General features: G+C 43.5%; 1 protein-coding gene and 1 long non-coding RNA gene across 2 annotated transcripts in view; both read left to right on the top strand.

The window, feature by feature from the left end:
• Positions 1–21,892, top strand: part of LOC129129708 (ATPase family AAA domain-containing protein 3) — a 30,772-nt gene extending 8,880 nt beyond the window's left edge. Inside the window, exons 8-16 of the mRNA XM_054647717.2 lie at positions 2,564–2,719; positions 2,919–2,975; positions 3,890–4,015; positions 5,040–5,164; positions 7,800–7,851; positions 8,619–8,689; positions 11,142–11,309; positions 11,948–12,056; positions 21,531–21,892. Of these exons, the coding sequence (XP_054503692.2) occupies positions 2,564–2,719; positions 2,919–2,975; positions 3,890–4,015; positions 5,040–5,164; positions 7,800–7,851; positions 8,619–8,689; positions 11,142–11,309; positions 11,948–12,056; positions 21,531–21,710 (1,044 nt within the window). The 3' untranslated portion in view covers positions 21,711–21,892. The remainder of the gene's footprint in view (positions 1–2,563; positions 2,720–2,918; positions 2,976–3,889; positions 4,016–5,039; positions 5,165–7,799; positions 7,852–8,618; positions 8,690–11,141; positions 11,310–11,947; positions 12,057–21,530) is intronic.
• Positions 12,548–17,748, top strand: LOC143695672 (uncharacterized). The gene is made up of 2 exons (XR_013185113.1): positions 12,548–14,493; positions 14,561–17,748. It is a non-coding gene; the product is annotated as an uncharacterized LOC143695672 (long non-coding RNA).
• Positions 21,893–21,961: the final 69 nt, after the last annotated feature.

The raw sequence follows: 21,961 nt of genomic DNA, 5'->3' as shown, positions 1-21,961 counted from the left end.
TCCATCCAGGCACAGGGAACTTTGTGCTGCATGGTCTGGGAGAGCATGAGATCATGGCTCTGTTTTTAGAGAGAGGCTGCTAAAGAGGTGAAATCTGTTCTGTGTTCTGGAGCTGAGCTGAGCTGAGCATGGAGATCCCTCACTCTTTGCATCCTGGAACTCACAGTTCTGATCCCTTGGTGTTCCCACCCCGAGCAGAGGTGATGTCCCACGTTCCAGCAGAGTGAGAGCTACCAGATGGTGCCTCATGGTTTATTGAACAGTGCCACCCTCGTTGTCCTTGAGGCTTTTCACCCTGCTCTGTACTTGCAGGGGAAGGCAGCTTGTTTTAAAAGCAATTGCTGCAGTTTGCTCTTTTCTCTGATATAAATTATTGGCATCAGCTTTAAGCTGACTCCAGAGCCTGGAGTCTTTCTGCTTCACTGGCAGATCGATGGGAATGGCTCATTTTGTGGGGTTTCTGGAGGAACAGCCCTGTGAGTGATGTCATTCCCATTCTGTGATGGTAATTCCCATTCCCATGGTGATGATTCCCATTGCCATGGTGGCAATTCCCATGGTGGCAATTCCATTCCCATGGTGGCAATTCCATTCCATGGTGATAATTCCCATTCCCATGGTGGCAATTCCCATTTCCATGGTGGTAATTCCCATGGTGGCAATTCCATTCCCATGGTGGCAATTCCATTCCATGGTGATAATTCCCATTCCCATGGTGGCAATTCCCATTCCCATGGTGATAATTCCCATTCTATGATGGCAATTCCCATTCCCATGGTGATAATTCCCATTCCCATGGTGGCAATTCCCATTTCCATGGTGGTAATTCCCATTCCCATGGTGATAATTCCCATTCTATGATGGCAATTCCCATTCCATGGTGGTAATTCCCGCTCCCATGGTGATAATTCCCATTCTATGATGGCAATTCCCATTCCCATGGTGGCAATTCCATTCCCATGGTGGCAATTCCCATTCCATGGTGGCAATTCCCATTCCCATGGTGATAATTCCCACTCCCATGGTGGTAATTCCCATTCCCATGGTGCTAATTCCCATTCCCATGGTGGCAATTCCCATTTCCATGGTGGCAATTCCCATTCCCATGGTGGCAATTCCCATTTCCATGGTGGTAATTCCCGCTCCCATGGTGATAATTTCCATTCTATGATGGTAATTCCCATTCCCATGGTGGTAATTCCTGTTCCCATGGTGACATTTCCCATTCCATGGTGATAATTCCCATTCCCATGGTGATAATTCCCATTCCATGGTGGCAGTTCCCATTTCCATGGTGGCAATTCCCACTCCCATGGTGCTAATTCCCATTCCCATGGTGGCAATTCCCATTTCCATGGTGGTAATTCCATTCCCATGGTGGTAATTCCCATTCTATGATGGTAATTCCCATTCCCATGGTGGTAATTCCCATTCTATGATGGTATTTCCCATTCCATGATGACAATTCCCATTCCATGATGGCAATTCCCATTCCCATGATGTTTTTTGGTTTTGTTTCTCCTCTGGAGCCCCTCACTCCCTGTGCTGTTGGGGCTGGCACAGCTGTCACCTTTAGCAGAAATTCCCTTTTTTGTTCCCCACCATGCCCTGCCTTGGTGGCAACCACAACTCAGCAGTTTCACCTTGGCACCTGAAATTCAGCTGGCATTTTCTGGTGTGGTGAGGGGCATTCTGGCAGGCAGCACCTGCCTGAGGGGGCTGGTTTATCTTCATTATTCAATTCACTTGAAAATTCAGCCCCACACTTTTTGGTTTATCTTCATTATTCAATTTACTTGAAAATTCAGCTCCACACTTTTTGGCTGATGGGGCTGTTTAATCTTCATTACTCAAATTTACTTGAAAATTCAGCCCCACACTTTTTGGTTTATCTTCATTACTCAATTCACTTGAAAATTCAGCCCCACACTTTTTGGTTTATCTTCATTATTCAATTTACTTGAAAATTCAGCCCCACACTTTTTGGTTTATCTTCATTATTCAATTCACTTGAAAATTCAGCCCCACACTTTTTGGTTTATCTTCATTACTCAAATTTACTTGAAAATTCAGCCCCACGCTTTTTGGTTTATCTTCATTATTCAATTTACTTGAAAATTCAGCCCCACACTTTTTGGTTTATCTTCATTACTCAATTCACTTGAAAATTCAGCCCCACACTTTTTGGTTTATCTTCATTATTCAATTCACTTGAAAATTCAGCCCCACACTTTTTGGTTTATCTTCATTACTCAATTTACTTGAAAATCTGGACATCCCCTCACGTTTTTTGGGCAGGATGTAGTTTTGGATTCAGGACTAAATGCTTCACTTGTGCTTCCTCTGCTTTTTTGCTGTGCAAGAGCAATCAGTGAGCAGGGAGTGTGAGACCTTGACTGTCTGAGCAGGGATAAAAAACACCTTACCAAAAATAAACCCCTCCTGCTCAGCATTTGTCCTGAATCTTAATTCCCCACCACAGGCCAGCCTGCACACAGCAGCACTGCCTTGCCAAGTGGTTTTTTTCTCATTTTTCTCCATTTTTTTTTTGGTTTTTTTGCAGGTGGCAGGCCTGACCCTGCTGGCAGTGGGGGTTTATTCTGCCAAAAACGCCACGGCTGTAGCGGGGCGTTACATCGAGGCAAGGCTGGGCAAACCCTCCCTGGTGAGGGAAACCTCCAGGATCACAGTGCTGGAGGCTCTGAAACATCCCATCAAGGTAAAATTCACCTTTGCTTCTGTGGTACACGCAGCAAAACTCGGGCTGGGATTGTCTGTGGGTCTGGACAAACAGACCAGTGGAGGTGGAATGGATGGGCTGAGCCCGCTGATATTCTGTAAGGTGTTTTAGTCCAAGTGAGTTGTCAGAATGTGGGGGTTTTTTTCTGCCTGTGAGTAACTGAATTTGTCCTCTCAAGGTTGGTAAACGTCTCACCAGCAAGGCTCAGGATGCCCTTGAAGGAGTTGTTCTCAGTGTGAGTACTCTGTTCTCCTGCCTTGGGCTGTCAAGGATGACTTTGGATTCCAAATGAGAGCTGCTGGTGCCCTAAACTCCCTTCTAAAGCTGTAATTCCAGCAGTTTTGGAGGTTTTTTGTCCCTTGGGACACTGAGACCATCAATAAGCTCCCTTGTTCACTGTGGCATGCATTTAGCAGCTTGTTCACCTTTTTTCCCTCTGTGAAAAGCATTGGAAGTCTTGGTTCAGTCCTTGCTCTGCTGCAGTTTCTCTCTGTGGTCAGCATGTGAAGATTCAGAATTCCACTTGTGCCCTCTGAAGTTAAGGATTACTGAACCCAAACCAGCTTCTAGGCCAAAAATAAAAAAAAATCTAAATATTCTGTGCATTTACCCACCCTGAAATTGGTTCTTAACTTGCTAATTAGTGCTACTTCTGTATATTTGCTTCTGAAATCCTGGTTATCTGGCAAATTTAAGAGCTGCTTGAAGCTGCTGAGAGAAAATGCTCCTGCAGGAATATCTCTCTCCCAGTATCCCCAAATGCAGTAGGAATATAAATATGAATTTATGACTTGAGCAGGAATTAGCACTGCAAAGAGTTGCTGATGTTTTGACATATCCCTCCCAGGGCATCCATTAGGAAGTGAATATTTAGGTGTTATCTGTTCCTAGAGTAGTCACTGCACTCCTTCCTGCACTGCTGCTTTTTCTTATGAAAGAATTGTAGCCAAGTGGACAGAAAATCAAGTAAACCCTCACATAGGACAGGAAATGACCTTGGTGTGGAGTCATGAGCAGCTGAAGTTAAGACTTAAAAGCTTGAGCCTGGAGTGCTGCCTCCTTCCTGCAGGTACTGATTTGGGAACCTGGTAGGTGCAGCTCTTTTTGGTACCTTCTGATCCTTAAATTGAATTTTTTATTTTCCTGCAGCCCCAGCTGGAAGCACGTGTGAGAGACATTGCCATAGCAACAAGAAACACAAAAAGGAACAAAAGCCTCTACAGGAATATTCTGATGTACGGTCCCCCTGGCACTGGAAAAACTCTTTTTGCCAAGGTAAAAACTCTGCCAAGATTCTGCCAACCTTGCAAAGTGTTCTGAGAATTCCAGGGCCTGTGGAGCTTCCCTGGGCTGGAATCTCCTGCTGGAGTGCTGCACAAACATTTTGTTCCTGTTGGGGAGGGAGGGAGGAAGGGGCAGCCTGCCCCAGCTCTGAATCACTGCAGAAAATCCAAATTGGATCTGGATTTTCCACCTGGGAAAGGCCCTTGGAACTGGGATTTATTTGTGGGAATCCCTTGGAACTGGGATTTATTTGTGGCAATCACAGCAGCAGCCACTTGTCCACAAGTCCTGAGGTTTCATCAACTTTTTAGCAGTGGCAGATTTGCCAAACTGATGCAAGTTGATTTTTCTTCCCTCTCTCAGTACATTAAACCCCTACCCCAGCAGTTTACTGAGATTATGGCACCTAAAGCTTTCTATGGCACCTGCTGGATTTCTAAAACCACCTAATTTGGGTTTCTGAAGCCCATAGAGATGGACAGAAATGGAACAAATAAATAAAATCACAGCAGCAGCCCCTTCATATCCACCTGTGCTGGGTTTATCCCCTTGGCCTCATGGCTCTTTCCTGAGAGAGGCAAAGGCACTGCCAGGCTGATTTTTACATGGATTGCAGTCAGAATTTGATTTTTTTTCCTTGCTTTTCACTGCTTTCATCAACTTTTTAACAGTGGCAGATTTGCCAAACTGGTGCAAGTTGAATTTTTTTTCTTATATCAGTAAACTAAACCCATATCCCAGTAGTTTTCTGAAATTATGGCACCTACTGGATTTCTAAATCCACCTAGTTTGGGTTTCTAAAGCCCATAAAGATGGACAGAAATGGAAAAAATAAACAAAATCACAGCAGCAGCCACTTCCTGGCCACCTCTATTGGGTTTACATGATTTATTTTTTGCCCTAAACAAAAAATTGCAGCTAAGTGATGAAGAACACAAAGAAGCCAATACTCCCCTCTGCAAACCAGCACTGACAGGACTGAATGTTGAATTTGGTGGTTTTTGTTTCCTTGCAGAAATTAGCTGTGCACTCAGGCATGGATTATGCCATCATGACAGGAGGGGACGTGGCCCCCATGGGCAGGGAAGGGGTCACAGCCATGCACAAACTCTTTGACTGGGCCAACACCAGTAGGAGAGGGTAAGTTGAGCTTTGCTTTAATCCTCAGCTTGGGTTTTTGTCTAAAAGACCCTCACCCACAACTACAACAGTGTAGTTCAGCCCTAATATAATATATATATTTTATATATATATATATATAAAATTATATATTATATTATATATTATATTACATTACATTACATTATATTACATTACATTATATTGTATTACATTACATTGTATTACATTATATTATATTACATTACATTCTATTTTATTACATTATATTACATTATCTATAATAGAATATATTACATCTAGTATTATATATTATATATTGTAAATTATATATTGTATATTATATATCACATGTTGTATATTATATATTATATATTTATGATATATAATAAATGTATAGTCTATATTTGTTATATGTAATGAATATATATTTGTTATATGATATAAAGGAATATTTAATGAACATTTCTTTATTAAAATAACTAAATTTTATTTATTTTAAAATAAATAAATTCTTAGAAAGCAAGATGTTGATCCTGCAAAAGAACCTTGCTTTTCCCTTTGAGGGGACAGCAAATCTCTTCTGAAATGATCCATGGAGTTGCTCTATAAATTGCTCAGTTTAATTATTATTATTTCATCGTATTTGCAACAATAATCACCATAAATGAGTTGCTGTTATTGAGTGACACACAGAATCTCCTGAAGATTTTAAACACTGATAGTATTTAAATCCAGCTTCTGGTTTACTTTGGAGTCTCAAGCAGGAAGAGTGAATAAAAGAAATAAAAGAGGGTAAGGAGGACATAGATGCTAAAGGTATTGACATAAAAATCACAAACAGGTATAAAATATCAGGCATAGAAAACACAAACACAAAAAAGAACTTTTGCTTTTAAAGTCACCTTTAAAATCAAATTTTTATCTGCAGAGACTGCTCAGGTTGAGGCTGAATTTTGCTCCCTGATTCTGTGTGGGTGTGTGGTTCATTTGCTCCTACCAATATAAATGGATTTTTGATTTTTGCACTGCAGAGATCCTTGTCCAGCCAGGATGGTAAAATTCAACATTGAACTTTCAGGGGTTGTCACTTTGGGTTTTGTGCTGGTTTGAGCTCAGATCTGTGAGTGTGGTGCCCAGTGATTTATTTATGTGTTCTCTGATTGCTCCAGATGGACATCATCTTGCAGGGTCTCTTTTAATCCTTGCTTCATTCATCACCTCAATCTTTCTATTTCCCCATACCAAGAAAAAAAGCAGGGATTTAAAAGCAGGATTGAAATTTTTAAGCTTCTATCCTGAGGAGCTATAGAGGGGAAGGTGTTAGAATTTAAGTGAGCTTGGAATTAAAGTGAGAAGTTGGAAGAGATGTGAGAATACTCAGCTGGATGCTCCCATCAAGGAATTCTCTTACAGCACTGCCTGGCTCTGAATTTCTCTGCTCTGATAAAAAATTTCTGTGCATTTCAGCTCCCTGCACTGCCTGATCAAAGCTCACATGTGTCCATAAAATCAATATTCTCACCTCCAGTAGCACTGAAGTATTTAAGCACATTTAATTCTGAATATCCACCAGTGTTAGCTGTGTCTTATTTAGCTGAAATTGTGCTAACAGACATTTTCTGCAGAGAATATTTGGGAGAAGATGTTAATAGGCCTGAAATGCCCTGGAAAAAAAGCTGGGTTTGAAGTTAGGCAGGGAGGTAATACAAGCTGTGACAGCTTTATGAGCAACCTGCTTGTGTTATTGATAAACATCTTTACAGGCTCAGTCCCTGGGGAAGAGCACTGCCCTTGGGTTGGAAGTGAATTTATTTTGGTGAATAATTCATGGGCTTTATTAATTCACTTCTCCACAGGTAGTAAAGCCATTACATTAGTGCTGCTGTGGTTTGGGAAAGAAAAACCTCAGAAAACAACAAAGCAGGCTGAGGACAGGACTCTGCTTTGAGTTTTTTAGAGTGGCATAAGGAGGAAAAATGGCAGGGAGGTGTCACTGTCACCAAGATTTCTGTATCGTGCCCTGCACACATCTCTGGAAAGAGGAGGGAATGCTAAAATAGCACTCAGACTTGAGCAGGTCTAAATTTCTGCATTTGAGGCTGAGGAGAAGCTTCCAGAATGGAATGATGGAGCTGGGATTGTGGGTGTGCAGTTTGGGTAGAAGGGTGTGAGGTCACAGGGTGGGAAAATCAGATTTTGGGGTTTTAGAATATAGGAATATATGGAAAGCAAGATGGAGGTTTTAGGGCAGAGGCTGGTGCTTCTTCTTCACCTCCTCCTCCTCCTCCTTCTTCTTCTCCTCCTCCATGGGTTTGGGTGGTTTTGTGCAATTGGATAAAAAACTCCACATTACAGACCACAAGTGGTTGGTTATTTGGTTAAAAGTAAAAATAATTGAGGTGTCATTTCTTAATTGGAGAGTTTATCCTTAAAAGGCCTTGTAGAGAGAGAGAGACAGGGCTCCATTTTTAGTTTGTTAAAGTGCTGCAGAACTCAGGGCTTGTGAGACTCTAACATAGATAAGAACTAAAAAACATTTGAGTCCAAACAAGAGATTCCATCTTGTCCATTTAATCCCAACCCTGGCTAAAAAAGAAGCAGAGGCTCCCCAGGCCTTACCCTGTGCTGTCACTGTGGTGCTTCCCTTTTGCAGCCTCCTGCTCTTCGTGGATGAGGCAGATGCATTCCTGAGGAAAAGGGCCACAGTAAGTGCTGGGTGTGTGTCTGCTCCTGCTCCTGCTCCTGCTCTGCTCCTGCTGCTCCTGCTCCTGCTCTGCTTCTGCTCTGCTCCTGCTCCTTGTCCTTCTCCTGCTCCTGCTCTGCTCCTTCTCCTGCTTCTGCTCCTGCTCTGCTCCTGCTCCTGCTCTGCTCCTGCTCCTGCTCTGCTTCTGCTCTTGCTCTGCTCCTGCTCTGCTCCTGCTCCTTCTCCTTCTCTGCTCCTGCTCTGCTTCTGCTCCTGCTCTGCTCCTGCTGCTCCTGCTCCTCTGCTCCTTCTCCTGCTTCTGCTCCTGCTCCTTCTCCTGCTCCTGCTCCTTCTCCTGCTCTGCTCCTGCTCTGCTCCTTCTGCTCTGCTCCTTCTCCTTCTCCTGCTCTGCTCCTGCTCCTTCTCCTGCTCTGCTTCTGCTCCTTCTCCTGCTCTTGCTCCTTCTCCTCTTCTGCTCCTTCTGCTCCTTCTGCTCCTTTTCCTGCTCCTTCTCCTGTTCTGCTCCTTCTCCTCCTCTGCCCCTGCTCTGCTCCTGCTCCTTCTGCTCCTGTTCCTGCTCCTCCTCCTTCTCCTGCTCCTTCTCCCACTCTGCTCCTCCTGCTCCTGTCTCTGCTCCTTCTCCTCCTTCTCCTGCTCCTGCTTAAATAAAGGAATAGAAATAAATAAACAATCAAATACCAGAATTCCCTTTGTCCTTAATGCTGATTAAAGCTCTGACCTGTCTCCAGCCCTCAGCAGCTGATTCTCCTTTGGGTTTCATCTTTGCAGGAGAAAATCAGTGAAGATCTCAGAGCAACTTTAAATGCATTTCTGCACAGAACAGGGCAGCACAGCAACAAGTGAGTACCCAGTTCCAGCAGCTGATATTTCCCTGGCTTGAGGAAAGTCTTTAAAGGGTCTCTGGTGTACAAATGGAAGTTGGAAATGATCTGTGCTGCTGAGGGATTGAACAAAATCTGCAGAGAATTTCCCCCTTTCCCTTTATGTGCTGGATGTAGCTGGTTCCTCCTTCAGCTTTTGCTGGCATTTGGAAATCAGAACAGAAGGAAAATTTTTCCTGAAACTTTGATGGTATTTGGACATCTTGAGTACCTTGATGTTTGTATTTTTTTTCTTGGCGAGTTCCTGTTTATACAAGAGCCCAGGAAAATCACTCCCACAAAAATTCAGAGTTCTCCTGGCTGGGAGCTTCAAATTCCCTGGAAAAACCCTTGAGTGGTGCTTGCTCCTCTGCAGTGACCTCTTCCCATCTTGTGCTTGTGTGAGGCAGCTGAGTTTCCATTTCTTCCCCCGTGTTTCAAATCCCTGTGGGGATTTTAAATTGCCTTGGAAGAGCTCTGGGAGTTTTTTGGGGGTGCTGGGGATGTTTCATTCTTTCCCCTGATGTTAAATTACCTCAGAAGAGCTCTGGGCTTGCTTTTTGGGTGCTGGAGATGGCTTTTTCTTTCTTTCCCCTGCTTTTAAATTGCCTTGGAAGAGCTCTGGGGATGTTTTTTGGGTGCTGGGGATTTTAAATTGCCTTGGAAGAGCTCTGGGGGTTTTTTGGGGTTGCTGAGGACGTTTCTTTCTTTCCCCTGATATTAAATTACCTCAGAAGAGCTCTGGGGATGTTTCTTGGGTGCTGGGGAGGTTTCTTTCTTTCCCCTGATATTAAATTACCTCAGAAGACTGCTGGGGATGTTTTTTGTGTGCTGGGGATGTTTCTTTTCTTTCCCCTGATTTTAAATTGCTTTGGAGGTACTCTTGGGGATTTTTTTTGGGTGCTGGGGATGTTTCTTTCCCCTGATGTTAAATTGGGGATTTTTTATTTGGGTGCTGGGGATGTTTCTTTCCTCTGATGTTAAATTGGGGATATTTTTTTTGGGTGCTGGGGATGTTTCTTTCCCCTGATGTTAAATTGGGGATATTTTTTTTGGGTGTTGGGGATGTTTCTTTCCCCTGATGTTAAATTGGGGATTTTTTTTGGGGTGCTGGGAGCTCTGGGGGTGTTTTGTGGGGTGCTGGAGATGCTGAGAACAGCTGAGTTCTCGTTTGCAGTGAGCTCTGCCATTGAATTCAGCCCTGATTTCACCCATGAGCCATCTGAGGACACTGAACATGCCCTGGTGATTCATGCACTGCTTTTTACTTCTGAGCAGCCTTATTGCTGCTCTGGGCAAGGAGCAGCCCTGCATCCATCAGTGGGAGCTCACTGGGGTGAAATGGGTGAAATGGGCTGTGTAAATGGGGTGCTTTGGTGAGACCCTGAGGAGAGCTCTTCCTTCAGCAGGGAATTGGCACCAGGACTGGGAATTGCTGCTTTTCAACTTCCCAAAAATCATTTGTGGGGTAGCAAAGTGCTATATATATATAAATATAAAATAGATATATATATATATTTTATATATATATATATATATATAAAATATACATAGATATAGATATATAATAATATAGATATATATAGATATATATAATATATATCTATTATAGACATGTGTGTATATATATAATTTATATATATATAAAATATGTGTATATATATAATTTATATATATATACATTTAAAATATGCGTGTATATATATACATATAAAATATGTGTATATATATATATACACACATATATACATATAAAATATGTGTGTATATATATATATATATATATATATATATATATATATATATATATATATATATAAAATATAATATAATATCAGGCTGCATGGCAATCCTTAATCCAGGCTTGTTTCTGCAAGTTTTGATGGTAAAAAAGCCACAGTCTTGGCTTGGCCAAGTTATCTCCAGAAATGACAGCAGAGAACACGGCCCCTTGTAGGCAATGATTCAGCCAGACAGCAAGAACATCAATATTCCAATAGCTGTGCTTAAAAGCCCATTTCAAATTATTAGGCACTGTTAAACCGGTGACATCAATTAAAGCATTAAAGTATTGGCACAGGGAAGGAGCATCATTACAAAGCAAGAAAAAAAAAAAGAATTTCCAGCTCCAAAATGCAGCAGGACCTGGAGCAGCACATCTGTCCCATGGAGCAGAGCTTGGTCTGCACACTTCAGGCTGTTCTAAACTGCCCCAAACACATTTTATTGTTTTTTATTTTTTATTTTTTATTTTTATTTATATGCTAAGCAATTTCTAAGGAATCCAGGTTTATTTTTTTCATGTGATGAAACATCTTTGATCCCAACCACGGCAGCTCCCCACGTTCAAACTCAGCTCATCGATTTTGATTTTTAGGGCTTTGTCAGTCTATCCTTTATCAATTTTTTTTTTTTTTCCCCCTAATTCCAGGTTTATGCTTGTTTTAGCAAGCAACCAGCCAGAGCAGTTTGACTGGGCCATCAATGACAGGATAGATGAGATGGTGAACTTTGAGCTGCCGCAGCTGGAGGAGCGCGAGCGGCTCGTCAGGATGTATTTCGACCAGCACGTCCTGAAGCCAGCCACAGAGGGCAAACAGTGAGTACCCCTCACAGCTCTCACACCCTGGAGAATTCCCTTCCTTTTTTTTTTTGATTTTTCCTCATCCCCTTTCTTGTGTATTTTGTCTATAAACTCTCTTTCAACAAGCAAAAGACTTGGGAGGTGCCTCTCGCTGTGGGGCCATCCCAGATTTTTTGTTGTGCCCTGTGGTGCTGTTCACAGGGGTCCCAGGAGGAGGGAAGAGATGAGAATCTTGACTCCATGTTTCAGAAGGCTGATTGATTATTCTATGATATATATATGATGTTAAAATGATAGATTATACTAAAAGAATAGAAGAAAGGATTTCATCAGAAAGGAATAGAAAGGAATGATTATAAAATCTTGTGACTGACCAGAGTCTGAGACAGCTGGACTGTGATTGGCCATTAATTAAAAACAACCACATGAGACCAATCAAAGATTCATCTGTTGCATTCCACAGCAGCAGATAATCATTGTTTGCATTTCATTTCTGAGGCTTCTCAAGAGAAAAGATCCTAGCAAAAGGATTTTTCATAAAATATCATGCCTACAGTGCCCTTAAAATTCAGGAGGCAGAAATGCAAGCAGGAATCTGTAGGAACTCCTGTGGTGTGGCCACACATCAACCAGAAGCTGGTTCTGCCTTTCAGGAGGTTGAAGCTGGCCCAGTTTGATTATGGCAAGAAGTGCTCAGAGATTGCCAGGCTGACCGAGGGCATGTCCGGCCGGGAGATCTCCCAGCTCGCTGTGGCGTGGCAGGTGAGAGGGGCTTTCCTCCTTCCCTTCCCTTTTCCCTTCCCTTTTCCCTTCCCTTTCCCTTCCCTTTCCTTTTCCCTTCCCTTTTCCCTTCCCTTTCCCTTCCCTTTTCCCTTCCCTTTTCCCTTCCCTTTTCCCTTCCCTTTTCCCTTTCCCATTCCCTTTCCCATTCCCTTTCCCATTCCCTTTCCCATTCCCTTTCCCATTCCGTTTCCCATTCCCTTTTCCTTCCCTTTTTCCTTCCCCCTTCCCTTCCCCTTCCCCTTTTCCTTCCCCCTTCCCAAACCTTCCCTTCCCCTTTCCTTCCCTTTTTCCTTCCCTTTTTCCTTCCCTTTTCCCTCCCTTTTTTCCCTTCCCCTTTTCCTTCCCCTTTTTCTTCCCCTTTTCCTTCGCCTTTTCCTTCCCCAAACCTTCCCTTCCCCTTCCCTTCCCCTTCCCTTCCCTTTTCCTTCCCTTTTCCTCCCCTTTCCTTCCCCTTTTCCTTCCCCTTTTCCTTCCCCTTTCCCTTCCCCTTTCCCTTCCCCTTTCCCTTCCCCTTTCCCTTCCCCTTTCCCTTCCCCTTTCCCTTCCCCTTTCCCTTCCCCTTTTCCTTCTCCTTTTTCCTTCCCCTTTTTCCTTCCCCTTTTTCCTTCCCCTTTTTCCTTCCCTTTTCCCTCCCTTTTTTCCCTCCCTTTCCTTCCCCTTTCCTTCCCTTTTTTCTTCCCTTTTTTCCCTCCCTTTCCTTCCCCTTTCCTCCCTCCCTTCCTTTCCCTCCCTTTTCCCCTCCTGGGTGGTTTCAGGCTTTGACTCTGGAGTCTCAGCTCATCTCTCCCTGTGAAGTTTTCCCAAACTTGGGATCAATTCCTCACTCATTGTCCATGGGGTGCTCCCAGATCGATCCCTGCTGCCTCTGGGGTGGGTGTTACAATATCAGCAATTCCTCATCCCATACATAACAGCAGTGTGGATAATTCCCACTAGGAAATCCCTCATGGGATTTAGGTCAAGCAGGTGAGTTTGGGCTCAGTTTGGGCTCAGTTTGGGCTCAGTTTGGGCTCAGTCTGGGCTCAGTCTGGGCTCAGTCTGGGCTCAGTTTGGGCTCAGTTTGGGCTCAGTCTATGCTGGCCACACTCCTGCTCCAGCTCAGGAAGCTCAGCAGAAGAGAAACCTGATTTTGGTGCCCTCATTAGTGCCCTGAACCATCCTCCTCCTCTCCTTTGTTCCAAACCCTCTCAGTGCAATTTGAGCTATTAAAGAAACAAAACTGGAATTGGAGCTGAAAAAAAAAAATAGATATTTGTACGTTTTATTTATACATAAATTTTGTACATTTTATTTATACATAAAAATAAGGAATGCAGCACCTGGAGTACAATTATTCACATGCTCAGCAAGCTTTAGTGTTGTTTTTTTAATTTAAATCAGGATTTCACCTTGTGTTGTCACAGCTGCCAGTTTCTTACTGGATTGTGGATTTTCATAAACTAACCTAGAAATATCAAGTGAAGGAATGTGCTCCCATTTGTGTGTCATGTAACCTACTCATGTCAGCTGCCTTGTAAAAACAAACTGGCTTTTTGTTTAGTTCTTAAATTTTTAATTTACTTTAGCAGCTCACAAACATCTGAAGAAGTTTGTGCATTTCATTCCTTCTACTACTGATTTTCCACCTTTTAAGGAACATAAATATTTATCCTTTCTAGTAGGAATTAATTTTAATTGCAGCTGCCATCAGCTGAGGTCCAATTTGAGTGCTGTTAGTTCTGATTTTATTCTTTGGTAGCACACAGCTGGTTAATTTTCCTGTATAATTTTTATGATATTGAATCATATTTCAAAACACACGCTGTCATCTATGAAAGGCTTTGCTGCCAACCATTTCCTGTAATAAGAAGTTGTGATAAATGATGCTTTGCTTTTTATCACCCCTTATCAGCAAGTTTGTCATTTCTCCCCAGGAATGACCTCAGCTTTTATCATTTCTCCTTTAAGTGCTGCTGAAGGAAGGGAAAAGGTGGGGGTGAATAATTTTCCCTGACAGCTTTTAAAAATGTACCTGGTGCTGCCAGCACTGTTAACAGGGTTTGGTGTCAGACTGCAGCAGGAAGTTGTTGTGCTCCTCTCTGCTCTCATGAGACACTCAAAGGGCTTAAAAAAAAAAATATAATACTCAGGAGAGGGGAGAAATATTTGAGTTGGTTGGATGGAGCAAGAAATTTCATTTGTGGGAAAATCAGAGTGGGAAACAAGGTAGAAATCAAGGTGGAAATTAGAGTGAAGAGTGAAAATCAGAGTGGAAATTAAGGTGAAAATCAAGGTGAAAATTAGAGTGGAAATTAAGGTGAAAATCAAGGTGAAAATTAGAGTGGAAATTAAGGTGAAAATCAAGGTGAAAATCAGAGTGGAAATTAAGGTGAAAATCAGAGTGGAAATTAAGGTGAAAATTAGAGTGGAAATCAAGGTGGAAATCAAGGTGGAAATCAAGGTGGAAATTAGAGTGAAGAGTGAAAATTGGAGTGGAAATTAAGGTGAAAATCAAGGTGAAAATTAGAGTGAAATTAGAGTGAAGAGTGAAAATTGGAGTGAAAATCAAGATGGAAATCAGAGTGGAAATTAAGGTAAAAATCAAGGTGAAAATTAGAGTGGAAATCAGAGTGAAATTAGAGTGAAAATCAAGGTGAAAATTAGAGTGGAAATTAGAGTGAAAATCAAGGTGAAAATCAGAGTGAAATTACAGTGAAAATCAGGGTGGAAATTAGAGTGAAAATCAGGGTGAAAATGAGAGTAAAAATCAAGGTGAAAATTAGAGTGAAAATCAATGTTAAAATTAGAGTGAAAATCAAGGGGAAGATTAGAGTGGAAATTAGAGTGAAAATTAAGGTGAAAATCAACATCAAAATCAAAGTTAAAATCAAGGTTCAAATCAAAGGGACCTCATTAAAGTTCAACAAAAATGAGTTTGGAGGGAGCAAACTTGGAATAAATTCCTTCATTACCTCAAGCTGTAATTGGAAGATTAAACCCCAATATGCAAATGGATGAAAATGATAAAAATATGAAAACCTGTAACCTGTGGTCCATTTTTTGGATGAATTTGGAGCTGGGACCAACTGGAGCTGCTGTTCCTGCCCCAAAAAAGTGAAACAAAAATGAGTTTGGGGGGAGCAAACTTGGAATAAATTCCTTCATTACCTCAAGCTGTAATTGGAAGATTCAACCCCCCAATATGCAAATAGCCCAAACTTCTAAAAAATCCATTAAAAATATAAAAGATTCATAAAAAATATAAAAACCTGTGACTTGTTGTCCATTTTTTGGACAAGGAATTTGGAGTTTGGAGCTGCTGTTCCTGCCAGCAACCCTTTGGCTTTTTCTGTGTGAACCCCTCAGCAGCTTTGGGGAGAATCCCCTCTCCAGGCAGGCGAATTTCCTCACCCCAGCTGCTCTCCTGGGTGCTGTTTTTATTTTATTCCCCTTTTTTTAGCCCTGGGGACTCTTTGTAGGATCAGGGAAGGTTTAAAGGTGCATTTTCAAGCCTTTTTTCCTGCCTCCCAGTCTCCTTCCCGTGGTGCTGGTGCACCCCTGTGGATGGCTGTGCTCCGAACTGGGTCAGGGAGCTGAGCAGAGACAAAAATAACCTGGCAAGAAATGTGTGAACTGCATAGCTCCAGTGCTCAGGGTGGGAATTTACTCCAGAATTTCTGCAGGAACCAGAAATTACTCCAAAAAAAAAAAAATCCTCACCAGGCTGGATGCAGCAGCTGCAGGGTGTTTGTGCACCACAGACACTCTGAAATATATGAATACCTCATTTTTGGTCTTTTAATTCCCTGTTAATTCAAGGTGCTGCCTGAAAAAGATGGGAAATAATCTGATATATCAATATCTCATTTTTGGTCTTTTAATTCCCTGTTAATTCAAGGTGCTGCCTGAAAAAGGGGGAAAATAATCTGATGACAGAATAATCTGGTTACTCTGTATTTCTTATGTCTCATATCAATATCTCATTTTTGGTCTTTTAATTCCCTATTAATCAAGGTGTTTTCTGAAAAAGGTGGGAAATAATCTGATTGCAGAATAACCTGATTACACTGTATTTCTTGTATTTCTTATATTTCATATCAATATCTCATGTTTAGCCTTTTCATTCCCTTTTAATTCAAGGTGCTGCCTGAAAAAGGGGGGAAATAATCTGATATATCAATACCTCATTTTTGGTCTTTTAATTCCCTTTTAATTCAAGGTGCTGCCTGAAAAAGATGGGAAATAATCTGATGACAGAATAATCTGGTCCAGAGAGTCCGAGCCAGCTGGACTGTGATTGGCCATTAATTAAAAACAACCACATGAGACCAATCAAAGATTCACCTGTTGCAGATAATTATTGTTTGCATTTCATTTCTGAGGCCTCTCAGGAGAAAAGATCCTAACAAAAGAAAAACCCTCTATTTAGGTATTTTTCATAAAATCTGTGACCAAAATCCCATCTCAGTGGAGCCGAGCAGGAGCTGCAGCTCTCAGAGCCCCTCACTCCACCCTGAGCTGCCTGGGGATGGATTTGCTGGCACTCCCATGCAGTTTGACCCCACTGCTGCCTCAGGCTGGCTCTGGATTTACCAACAGAATTTCAAAATAAGAAGCAGGAGAGCCAAGAGTGTAACCTCCAGCACTGGGCAGAAACGTTTCTGTCTGGCACAGGCAAGGGTGTGCGTGCTAAAAATCCATTTTAATCTCTCCTGCAGGAGCCTGAGCATTCCCTTCTGTCCTTGTGCTTTGCCATTGTCCTTTGTGGCCCTAGCATGGACTCAGTGCATTCTCACCTTATAAATTCCCCTCAGGAAAAATGGAAAAATTCCCTTGCCAGCCTTGTGCAGACTTCCCCAGCCCTGCGCTCAAAGCTGCTGATGTGCTTTAGATAAAATGTCAAAACCTAAAAGCAAAAAAGCAACCTTTCACTTATTCCAAGCTGTAATCTTGGAAAATTGTTTTGGCAGCACTTCAGGAGAATTCCCAGGAGTTTTATATCCCAGTGGGAGCTTCCTGTCATTTCCTTGCCTTTTATGCCACTGACATAAATCATAAATGCCTTTTTTTTTTTTTTTTACTCCCTTGTTTATATTTTAAAAATAGCTGTTGTATTTTTGTGGGATGATTTTTTTTTTTTTTTTTTTTTTTCATCAGGCTATTTTCATTATAAATGGGATTTAAATGATACAGATGAGTCTGGCCAGGTTCAAATAAACCACAAATCTTGGCTGGAATGAAACATGAGGTCATTCAGGCTGGACTTGTCATCTGTTCCATCCTCACCAAACACAATTATTTCATAATTGGCTTTGAGGGCTAAAACAGGAATTGCTGCACTGGAGAAAATGGGTTAAAATTTGCCCATGCAGGAGGCAGAGGTATGAATATAAATGAAGCTTGGTGCCATTTTTATGTGTGTGCAAGCTACTCCCAGAAGGGGCAGCTGCTTCTCCCATTTGCTTTCTTGACAGTGAGGGCCTGAGGCTTTCTAAAAATAGAAAGTCATTGAGAAAATCAGCAGAGCATGAACTGCACAGCTTTGCAGGAGGTTCCACTGTGGGCTGCATGGGCTGTGCTCTGGCAGCACAAAAATCCATCCCAGAAAAGCTCTTTTTTCTCATTTTCAAACACCCCACAAGGGCTGCACTGAGAGCCCTGGTTTTATTTTTATTTTACAAAAAAAAATTTACGAAGAATTTTTATTTTACAAAAAATAAAAATGTCAAAGGGGGGTGAGGGAGGTCTGAACAAAACCTTTGCAGTGGTTTCAGGGCTGCATTGAGAGCCCTGGTTTTATTTTTATTTTACAAAAAAAAATTTATGAAGAATTTTTATTTTACAAAAAATAAAAATCTCAAAGGGGGTGAGGGAGGTTTGAACAAAACCTTTGCAGTGTTCCCCTTTTTGCAGAGAGGACAGGAGAGGTGCTGAGGGAATATTTGGCAGCCTCAGTGCTGAGGATCCTGCTCAGGCACTGAGAGCAGCACAAGAACCTTGAAGAATAAAGAAATAGAGAATAAATAGAAAATAAATAATAAATAAATAATAACTTGAAAATTCTCTATTTACAGACTTGCTCCTTCTCAAGGCCAGGCTTTACTCCTGGTTTTAAGTGTCAGATTTTGCAGAGAGGACAGGAGAGGTGCTGAGGATCCTGCTCAGGCAGTGAGAGCAGCACAAGAACCTTGCAGGATAAAGAAATAGAGAATAAATAATAAATAAATAGAAAATAAATAATAATAACTTGAAAATTCTCTATTTACAGACCTGCTCCTTCCCAAGGCCAGGTTTTAGTCCTGGTTTTAAGTGTCAGTCCTGCCTGGAGGAAGGATTGCAAAGGGTTTGCACAGGGTTTGGATTTTGCAAGAAAAACCAGCACCTGCCAGCTCTGAGACCTTTTGTGGTGTAACCAATTCCCCCCCTAAAAAAAGGCTGGAAATAGGTCAGAGGACCTGAAAAGCAGCCTGAGGAGCCTCTTGCTTATTGCTGGAAATGATTATTCCTCCTTCCATCTCCTCAGTGGTGCCATGGGCAGCTCTGGCCCTGTGGTGGTGGCAGAGCTGCAGCTCACCCTGGGCTTTGTTTTCTGCCCCATGGACACCCCTGAGGTGTAAAAGGGTCACCCTTGAGTTGGTTCCTGTGCTGCCTTTGCTGTCAGGCTCCTTCCTTGCTGGAATGGATGTTTTGCAGCATCAGTGATGGATGGAGCCTGTGAGTGATGCCTCAGGATCACTGCAGCGTGTCCTGAATCCACGTCAGACTCACGGGACTGAAGGGTTGGCACTGGAAATCCGGGATGGGGGACAAGTTTGGGGTTCCTGGGGTCAGGCAGGGTGGCTGGGGGAGCTGCAGGGCTCCCAGCCCTCACCCCAATGCCTGTGTGCATCAAAGGGATCTGTGTGCATCAAAGGGATCTGTGTGTAACCAAGGGATCTGTGTGCATCAAAGGGATCTGTGTGTAACCAAGGGGATCTGTGTGCATTAAAGGGATCTGTGTGAAACCAAGGGATTGGTGTGCATAAAAGGGATCTGTGTGCAGCCAAAGGGATCCCTGTACAACCAAGGGATCTGTGTGCATTAAAGGGATCTGTGTGCATCAAAGGGATCCCTGTACAACCAGGGGATCTGTGTGCATCAAAGGGATCTGTGTGAAACCAAGGGATCTGTGTGCATCAAAGGGATCTGTACAGCCAAGGGATCCCTATACAACCCTCTGTACAGCCAAAGAATCTCTGTGCAGCCAAGGGATCCCTGTACAGCCAAGGGATCCCTGTACAGCCAAGGGATCTGTGTACAGCCAAGGGATCTGTGTACAGCCAAGGGATGCCTGTACAGCCAAGGGATCTGTGTACAACCAAGGGATCTGTGTACAGCCAAGGGATCTGTGTACAGCCAAGGGATCGGTGTACAGCCAAGGGATCTGTGTACAGCCAAGGGATCCCTGTACAGCCAAGGGATCCCTGTACAGCCAAGGGATCCCTGTACAGCCAAGGGATCTGTGTACAGCCAAGGGGATCTGTGTACAGCCAAGGGGATCTGTGTACAGCCAAGGGATCTGTGTACAGCCAAGGGGATCTGTGTACAGCCAAGGGATCTGTGTACAGCCAAGGGATCTGTGTACAGCCAAGGGATCTGTGTACAGCCAAGGGGATCTGTGTACAGCCAAGGGATCCCTGTACAGCCAAGGGATGCCTGTACAGCCAAGGGGATCTGTGTACAGCCAAGGGATCTGTGTACAGCCAAGGGATCTGTGTACAGCCAGGCTCCCTCGTTCCCTGAGCTGCTCACGGGAGCACTTGCAGAGGGAGGAACCAGATTTAGAAATCTGCAGCTCGGGGGCTGCTCTGTTACCTTGGAGATGGGTGCAGCTGACAGCACCAGCATCCAGCATCCTTCCCTTGTGTGCTGAGCTGGCAGTGCCCTCCCTGCACAGGGGACAGTCCCTCTGCTGCCCCACAGCCCTGCTCCCCTGGGGGATGGAGGTGGCAGGAGCTGCCAGGCCTTTCCCCAAGGAGCTGTGCTGGCCTTTGTGCTGCCCCTGCCAGCAGAACTGCACTGGGGAGCTGGGCTTGAGTGCAGGGTGGGAGCTGCCACAAAAGGGATGCAGGGGAGGTTCCTGAGGGAGTGCACGAGGAAAGCAGGATGAGGCACATTAAACATCATCCTAGAGGCACATTAAATATCATCCTAGAGGCACATTAAACATCATTCTAGAGGCACATTAAACATCATTCTAGAGGCACATTCAACACCATTCTAGAGGCACCACGTTGCCCATGTTGCCCCCAGCACTGCTGTTGGTTCTGCTGTGCAAGTGTTCAAACAATTTTCTGTAGTTTTGGATGGAGCGGTTCCATCACCCTCCTGCACCCACCTCTCTTCACTTTATTGGCTTCACATGTGCAGCTCTTTTAGGGCAGGAGAGGAAATTTAAAGGAGCTAAATATTGGGGTTTTCTTCTGAAAACAAGGCTTCACATGAGTATCGTCTTTAGAGCAGGAGTGGAAATTTAAAGGAGCCAAATGTGGGGTATTTTCTTCTCAAAACCAGGCTTCACACTCACAGCTCTTCTAGAGCAAAAGAGGAAATTCAAAAAGGCCAAATGTTGGGTTTTTCTTCTGACAACAAAGCTTCACATGTGCAGCTCTTCTAGAGCAGGAGAGGGAATTTAAAAAAGCCAAATGTGAGGTTTTTCTTCTGAAAAGGCTTCACATGTGCAGCTCTTCTAGAGCAAGAGAGGGAATTTAGAGGAGCCAAATGTGGGGTCTTTTCTTCTCAAAACAAGGCTTCACATGTACAGGTCTTCTAGAGCAAAAGAGGAGATTTAAAGGAGTCTAATGTTGGGTCTTCTGAAAACAAAGCTTCATACTTGCAGCTCTTCTAGAGCAGGAGAGGAAATTCAAAAAGGCCAAATTTGGGGTCTTGTGAAAACAAGGCTTCACATGTGGATCTCCTTTAGAGCAGGAGAGGGAATTAAAAAACGCCAATTTTGGGGTCTTTTCTTCTCAGAGCAAGGTTTCACATGTGCAGCTCTTCTAGACCAGGAGAGGGGGTTTAAAGAAGCCAATTTTGGGATCTTTTCTTCTCAGAGCAAGGCTTCACATGTGCAGCTCTTTTACAGCAAGAGAGGAAATTTAAAGGACCCTAATGTGGGTTTTTTCTTCTCAAAACCAGCCTTCTCTACAGCACCTTTAGAGCAGGAGAGGAAATCTCAAGAAGCCAAATGTGGTGTTTTTCTTCTCCAAACAAGGGCTTTTATTCCCAGGAACCCAGAGGCGGGCAGAGCTCGTTGGCGATGCCCGCGCGCCACAAGGGACGAGAAGGACACCTTGCTGAATAACCTGTAATATATAACCTGTAATATATATATAAGAGGAAATCCCCCCTGGGGAAGGGCACAGCAGCCTGAGGTGTGCCCTGGCGGTGTCCCCTGCCATCCCTGAGGTGACTGAGGTGTCCTTGTCCCCGCAGGCCGCGGCCTACGCCTCGGAGGACGGCGTGCTGACCGAGGCCATGATGGACGCGCGCGCGGCCGACGCCGTCAGGCAGCACCGGCAGAAGATGGAGTGGCTGAAAACAGAAGGTGCAGAAGCAAACAAAGAGACTGCCAGGAGCCCCCTGCTGCCTTTCCCCAAAGGGACACCAGTGTGAGGAACCTGCAGGATTCACCTGAGCAGAGAAAAGGCAAAGGTTTGGTGGGAGAGCAGCCCCTGGTGCCGGGGAGGGGCCGCCGTGGGCCCCCCGTGGGTTTGAAGTGCAAAACCAGAAAAGCAAAATGGGTTCAAAAGGCAGAAACAACTGAATTTATTAAAGGACCCCTTGGTGAAACACCAGTGGCTGTGTTGGTGTCTGTGGCCTGACCTCAAATCCTTCTGGGCTGTTCCTGCACCTGTGGGAACCCA

This window comes from Agelaius phoeniceus, chromosome 24 (assembly GCF_051311805.1).
Source record: "Agelaius phoeniceus isolate bAgePho1 chromosome 24, bAgePho1.hap1, whole genome shotgun sequence".
Classification (NCBI taxonomy): Eukaryota; Metazoa; Chordata; class Aves; order Passeriformes; family Icteridae; genus Agelaius; species Agelaius phoeniceus.
This window is presented reverse-complemented; position numbering and strand designations above follow the sequence as displayed.